This window comes from Elephantulus edwardii, unplaced genomic scaffold (assembly GCF_000299155.1).
Source record: "Elephantulus edwardii isolate Elephantulus edwardi_28Jun2011 unplaced genomic scaffold, EleEdw1.0 scaffold00059, whole genome shotgun sequence".
NCBI classification, from domain to species: Eukaryota; Metazoa; Chordata; class Mammalia; order Macroscelidea; family Macroscelididae; genus Elephantulus; species Elephantulus edwardii.
In genome coordinates this window covers 9,385,415-9,392,693 of record NW_006399809.1, presented here as the reverse complement: position 1 = coordinate 9,392,693, position 7,279 = coordinate 9,385,415, and the positions used below count along the sequence as shown (strand labels likewise).

Here is a 7,279-nt window from a genome sequence, read left to right as displayed (position 1 = left end):
TCTTCTCCTATATGATTTATTGCCTTTGAAAAATCCACTGGAGGGTCAGTTATGAGCCTGGTTTCAACACAACAGTACTCAGCAAGACAGAGAGGAGAGAGAGGAGAGGAGGGGGAGGGGAGAGGAAGGGAGGGGAGGGAGGGTAAGGGAGAGGTCAGGGTTGGGAAGGGGAAAGGCGAGGCAAGGCGAGGGGAGGCGAGAGGGGGGAGAGAGAGACAGACAGACAGACAGACAGACAGACAGATCCTGATGCACACCATTCTTGATTTTGAACCATGCAGTATTTCCTTGCTTTGTTTGGATGACTATTTTCTGATCTAAGTAGAGGTTTGGCATGAGAAAAGTCTACTTTTAAAGAATGAACCACTGAAAATCCTATATAGATCATAGTTCTATTTTCACCCACATAAGGCCTCTATGAATTGGAACTACTGTGATGGCAACAATTCAAAGTAATTTTTATGCTCTGTTGCTTCACCCGGCCTTCACCACCCTTCCCCTCATGCCCACTACCTGGAATGCTTATCTCTTGCATGCTGAAGTCCTTCTCTCTTTTAAGACCCAAATCAAGTCTTAGCTCTTCCCCAGCTTTGAAAGTTTTGATCACAATTTATGCATCATATCCACATAATGCTGCAATTATTTGGTTTTAAATGTGACTAAATGATTTGGCTGCAATTTCTCCAATTCTGACAGGATTTTATCTTACTATTTTTGCATTTATATCATCAAATTCTTAGCACTTTTAAAAAAATGGCGATTTGTTAAGTGTAAACTATTTTAATAACTAAAGCAGAATGAATGAAAGGGATGTATGTCATTGTGGATACTAACTGAAGTTGCCTGGTTCATTAGTAGTGCAAGTAGGCAGGAAATGCTTTAGGAGCTAATTAGAATGGACTTGAAATGTAGACTCAACAAGCATTCAGTCTTTCATTTCTTCTTTTGCAATTACTATTAGTTTTCTCTACCCTTGTGGGAGAAGGAAGGCGTTTTAGAATGCCAATTAATTGTCCTTCTCCTATGGGTTCATAACTGAAAAATATGATAGGACTTATTAGCAGATGTAAATCAAATTATCAGATTTCAAGTAAAATTAAATTGAAAATTGCAGCTGAAACTTATTTTCTAAGTCAGGCTTCCTACTTAACCTCTCCCTTCAATTTGGCCTACCTTCCCAGTCTTGGAAGTTTTGAGCAATAGAATTGAACCCGAGCTAATGGTATTTCTACTTAGAAAAACCACCATTGAGCATCAGTCCTAACCAGTATTGCCACAAAGAGGTACGATATAGTAGACTGTCTCTAAGTGCTGCAAATAGCTTTACACTTAGAACCTAGAAGCTATTATTTGAAACTCACTCAGTGGTATGACGGAATAAAAGGCTTGGGACTTTTTGTTTGTACGTTTTATGGCGATCTGATTCTATTAATGAATGTTACATCCAGGAAAACTTGATGGAGCACAGTTTCTGTTAACATGGAGGGTCACTATGAGTCAGAATCAACTTGATGGCATCTAACAGCATGTCACACTTTTAGCATCTTTCCAGTCAGAAGGTCTAGTAAGTGGTAGGAAGGTGCTCTCTCTTTAACAGTACTTATTGAGTAAAAGTTTCTGTCCAATGGTTGTGGTACTGGAGAAAAGTATTGAACATACCACGGACTGCCAAAAGAACAAATGTCTGTTTTGGAAAGAGTGAAATCAGTTTGCTCTTTGGAGCAAAGATTTTTGAATCTTTGTTTCTTATACTTTGGGCATATAGCCAGGAGGGACAAGTCCCTGGAGAAAGACCTTTTGCTTGGAAGGGTGGAGGGTCAGTGCAGAAGAGGAAAACTCTGGTTGAGATGACTGACACAGTGATGGTGGCAGTAAGGGCAGGGTTGTCAGAGATGGTTACGTAGCCTCAGGATAGGGCAGGGCTTAGCACCATTGTTCAACAGGGTCCATGAGTTGTAGTTGACTCAACGGCACACAACAACCACAGTGGACCAAGTGACAGAGGATGTCACAGTGTCACAGGACAATTGAACAATCACTCAAATTCAGAGCATTCACACTTTCATGATTAAGATAGACAACTCTGACATAAAATTGTATGACTGCTTTCTTTTACCCAACATTGTGTTATCTTGTAATTGCTACATCAATATATAATTCAACAGGAAACTTGGGACAAAAGTGTTAATATTTCCTATGCTTACTGCTCAACTGGCTTAATAACAACAGTGCTGAGAGGCTTAATCTAAAGGAAGACCCTCAACAAGATGGACTGATGCAGGGACAGTAACGGCGGCTTGAGCAGATAAGAGATTCTGAGGATGGTGCCGCATCTGATCTGGACAAGGTTCAGATCCGTTTTTCAGAGGGGTCGCTTTGAGTTGTAGTCGATGTGATGACACTTAACAACAAACAAATGACCTTGATACCTGGGTGTGAGTGCTTCAATGGCAACAATAATGACCTGTGAGTTACTATGGATTATAAAAAAATTCATTTTCCCCTGAAGTTTATACACGAGCTGTGCACCATGTCATCTGAACCCAGGCAAATCTGTAATTGCATATCTTGATGATGGCAGGGACTCGTGATTTGAATGCATCTAAAACGTGCGCTGTGTGGAAAGAGGTTTGTGCCTCCCATGCCTGATTCCGCACGCCTACACCTTTCCGACATCAGTTCCAGCCCTTGGAGTTGATGATCCAGATGATGCCTCCACTGGAGTGACCTAAAAAAAGAATCCATTACTGGGCTCTGGCCCATATTTGATTAACCTATAATTAGACTCATTTTACTCTGGCTTACTTTATTTCAGGCCTGTGGGTTTGCATTCCTTTTTTTTTTTTTTTCATTGCTAAGTGCACTCCCTGAAGTTGTGATGTATTTCATTTGACCAGCTCTGTGAATTATGTAAGAGCAAAGAAGCACAAAATAAATGAGAAAGTCATGGTTAGAAGGTAAGCATAGAAATGTATACTCCATATTTTCATAGAATGATTTTCTTGATTCATGATGGTCTTCTGAGAGGTGGCATCATTTCTTGATGCCCTGAGCCCACCATGACCTGCCAGTGGTCAAGAGCATCCCAGTCCATTACTTCGTAGGCAGCAATGTGCACAGGGCTCACCTGATTCAGTCTCAGACAACGTAACATGTACATTTCTAATAAGTATCCAAGTGATGCTGATGAATAAAGAAAGAGCAAAGAAAAAGGGAAAGATTTACTTAGGTAACTAAGGTGTCACTTTCACATCACCTTACCCCAGCCTGGTCTTTTCAGCTGCCTCATTCTCAAGGGAGAGCTAAACAATGAACAAAGAAGATCAAAGGAGAAGTGGTGCATTTCAGTTTGGGGGCTGGTGGAAAAATACGAAATAGAAGATGGACTGGCAGAAGGGTCAGCAAGTCACTCCTGGAGAAGCTGCTGCCAGAAAGCTCCTTAGAAGTGGAGGTTGGAGAGGCATTCTCTTGCTTACTCTCATTAATCAGGAAAGATCAAATTGCTATAAAAATAATCATGTTTAGTAAAGTGAAGAATCTGCAGGAAAGAGGGAACCTCTCCATGAACACAGTGCCTGCAGCAATGGACTCAAAACACAATGCATCGTTGTGAGGATGGCCCTGGGCCCGACCATGCTTCTTTCTAGGATACAAAGAGCTAGCAAGAGTCAGCACATCCAACAGCAAGAATCTGTCACCAAATCAAAACACATGCTCCCAACTCATCACAACTCGTTTTATTCCACAGCATGTTTAAGGGAATGTTAATCTAGGGGAGCCATTTGGGATTAAAATAATAAAAAAAAAAATCCCGGCAAGTATGCACATTTATGTCTCTTTTCATTAAATATATATCTATTTGGCAAAAAAATGTTAGACTCTTTTGTACAAATACAAAGCAAAAAGGAAAAAAAAAATACAACTCCCAACCCTCGCAGATTGTAAATACCTGTAATAATTACAATGATGTAAACGTGGATGTCTGACAGCTTGCCCATCCAGTGGACCCCTCAGGAGAAGGTAACGCCAAACCCTTGGTAACAACAGCCGGTCGTAGTGGTGTCCAAGTTTAGTATATTAGAGAAGCATGACTACCACATTTCCCATTTGTGCTTTCAACGAAGGGAGTGGAAGGATGTGCAGAATCCCAAAGGCAGGTCTGGGCTAGGACAGGGAGAGGAAACCTAAGACTAGATATTGAGGAAGCGTTGGCCACGGTCACAGTGCTGACTACGGGAGGTGGAAACTGTGGGCTATGTGTTTGCAGGTCCAATGTTGACAAAGACTGATGAACATTACAGACTACATAGAGCCCAAGAGAAACAAGGCAAGACAAAGGGAAGGAGGGAGGGAGGTGATATGGGATTTGAAAGCAGATCTTAATTCAAATGTAACTGGCTGTGTGAAAGACTATAGAGAGAAGGGGAAAGAGGAGATGGTGTTTGGTCTTCTCATCAAGTAGCGAGGCTGTTTCTCCCAGGGCAGGTCTTAGAGCACATGCCGGGTCTGGCGTCTGGCAGGTCTGCATCTGGCAATGTGTTCCTCCTGGTTCTCCTGCTCTAGGGAGGGAGGACATACCTGCCTGCCAGGAATGAGATAGGAGGGCCCCTCGGCTCTTGTACTGGTGGTGGGGTTTGCCCATTCCCTACCTGTGGACTGCAGCCTTGGGGAGTGAACTAAAGCAATGGTGTTTAGAAATAGACCCAGGGAAGGGAGCAAGGCTCCAAGTAGAGGCAGAAAATTGTAGGGGCTAGAGGTGCGGCCAAAGAACCTGTTAACCCACAGCTTCCTTTTCCCCAAAGAGGATTCCAAGGAATGGACATGTCTTCATTCCTCTCGTTAGTTAGATTTTTCCAGTTTGGGAAAGGCCTTTTCTGGCCTGGCTATGTCAGTTACAGTCATAGACGAAGTCATAGTTGCTGGGCTCCTTGGGGATGGGTGGCGGGGCATCAGGGATCTGAATGTTTTCCAAGTCCAGGAGGCGGAGCTTGATTTCCATGCTGAGCAAGGTGTCCAAGTCATTCCGAGTCAGGTCACTCATCATGTCTTTCCCCAGCAGCGCATTTAGTCCATCCGTCCAGATACAGTACTGATGGGAAAAGAGACAGCAATACCAATTACTGAACATGACGACAAAAGTAGTGAACACAGCTGACAATACTAGAATACGCATCGTGGACTGGCCTTTGACAAAGTACTTCGTGTACATGATTTAATCATCGCAATAACTCTGTAAATCTACACTCTGGAGACATAATTTACAGACGGGGAGGCTGAGACACAGAGAAGGTAACTTTGTAGGACCTGGGATGGGCAGCACCGAAACTCAGCTGACCTGACGTCCTTGCTTGGGCTTCTCTTCAAAGAACCCCTCCCTAAGTGCCAGCACAAAGAACTTGACCTTGACTCCATAACTATACAACACTAAGTTCTTCTGGGTTTTTATCACTACTCCCTGGGGAGTCCATGATTTGATGGGTGGAATATATCCCAGCATTCCTGCACTCCACACCAAGTCTAGCCTGTTTTTTATCTGACTTCACACATGGTTTCAGGGTCAGTATTTACTCTAGAGATTACTCTGCTGTCCTATTTGATTCCTGCATGCATGATGACAGCTCCACCTTTGTAATTCTCAGCAAAAAGAGCTGGGAAATACCTTTCCACTGCCCAGTGGGTGGTGGTCAAAATGGCTACATTTACTGGACGAAGCTAATGGGAGGCACGCTGGCTGCTCTTCCAGGTCCACTTTCCTCCTTCCTGATCGCAGGCTTTCTTTCTGCCAAGGCTTGGACCCTGATGACAATGCCTGCTTCAGGTCCCCATCTAAGAGTGCAGTTCTTCTTTCAAAAATTGCTCTGTCTCTCTATGAGATCGTAAACTCTCTAAGGGAAGCAACAATGTTGTGTTTTGTTGTTGTATTTTTGTTTGTTTTATTTTTTTATCTCTTGAGGGTCTCTCTTGCTTTTATCAGCTTCCCTTCCAAAAGCTAGAATCCTGTCCTGGTTGCACCTAGTCAGCACCTCAGAAAACCTCACATTTTCTGGCTCTGTGGGTACATTTCTGCTATAGAGCTACAAGGAGTTGGAACTGACTAAATGCTGATTCTTTGAAAGGAATCTTGCTTCTAGCATGCTTTCTAGTTTGTCTCCCTTTCCCAGCTCTGGGAGGTCAAGATGTAATTCTAAACTGTACTTAACTTATTCTTTGCATGTTGTTTAACTGAGCCATGTTCCAGAATAGGACAATAAGTCTCAATATAAAAATCCTATACAAGTGTAATCTATATAAACTTTAAGGTATAGCAATGTGATGAAAATCTACCAGGTACAAATTAGTAACAAAATATTTTAAGTATTATGAGACTCCTGCTGGGAGTAATAGGAGTTCATTGGCTAAAAGTCATGCTTCTAACCCAAAGGTTGGCAGTTCAAACCCACAAGCCGCTCTTTTGGAGAAAAATATGGCAATTTGTTCCCATAAAGATTTACCATCTCATTGGTAAATTGGAAAGTTCTGCTCTGTCCTGTAAGGGTGTGGTGTGTTGGAATCAACTCAACAGCAGTGGACTTGTTTGGATGTCTGAGCAGTGCAGCACTGAAGTACAGGGCCTAGGAACTACCTCAGCTGTAATAGTCTCAGCCAAATATTTTAATCCACCTAAATGCTAGGGTGTTGTTAGGAAAGACTAATGTCCCCATAAATGCTCTAGTCAGATTCTGAAAACATTTAAACATCCCTTTCCTTAAAAACATCCTTTATAAAAATTTCCATGTAAGTTCAACCCTAGAGATTCTGATATCGAAGATCTTGAGTGAAGAAACTTGAAGTTTGAATGCTTCCTAACTAATTCTGATGCACATCCAGGTATAGAATCCTTGAACCCTGTGTTATTTCAAGTTCCTTCCAGCTCTGACACTGTTTCAGTGTAAATCATTAAGAGTAAGGGATTACTGCTCTTTCACACAGCTTTTCTAGCCTTGGCAAGTCTCCTAGGACAGATTAACTTAACCCACAAAAAATTTCTAGGGTGCTTTTCCTTTGCGAAGTGAGAGGCACAGAAAACACTGTTTAAAAGTACAACGAGTAAATCAAAACCTTAGAGTACTGAATTGGGATTGAAAGCATGGGTATGAATTCATGTTGTATTTTATCCTTTTTTTTTTTTAAATCATAAACCCTCATGCCAAGAAATCCGGAGAACAACCACTTGGCCAACTGACTGGAAGAGATCTATATTTGTTCCCATTCCAAAGAAAGGTGACCCAACTGAGTGTGG

The 7,279-nt window shown here is 42.2% G+C and overlaps 1 protein-coding gene across 4 annotated transcripts in view; it reads right to left on the bottom strand.

The window, feature by feature from the left end:
- Positions 1-4,327: 4,327 nt before the first annotated feature.
- The window catches only part of ELMO1 (engulfment and cell motility 1), a 683,616-nt gene continuing 680,664 nt past the window's right edge, over positions 4,328-7,279 (bottom strand). For 3 of the 4 annotated variants that reach the window (XM_006887592.1, XM_006887591.1, XM_006887589.1), the window contains one exon: positions 4,889-5,089. In XM_006887592.1, the coding sequence (XP_006887654.1) occupies positions 4,889-5,089 (201 nt within the window). Of the gene's footprint in view, positions 5,090-7,279 lie in introns of all 4 variants that reach the window. The other variant, XM_006887590.1, reaches the window with a different exon arrangement.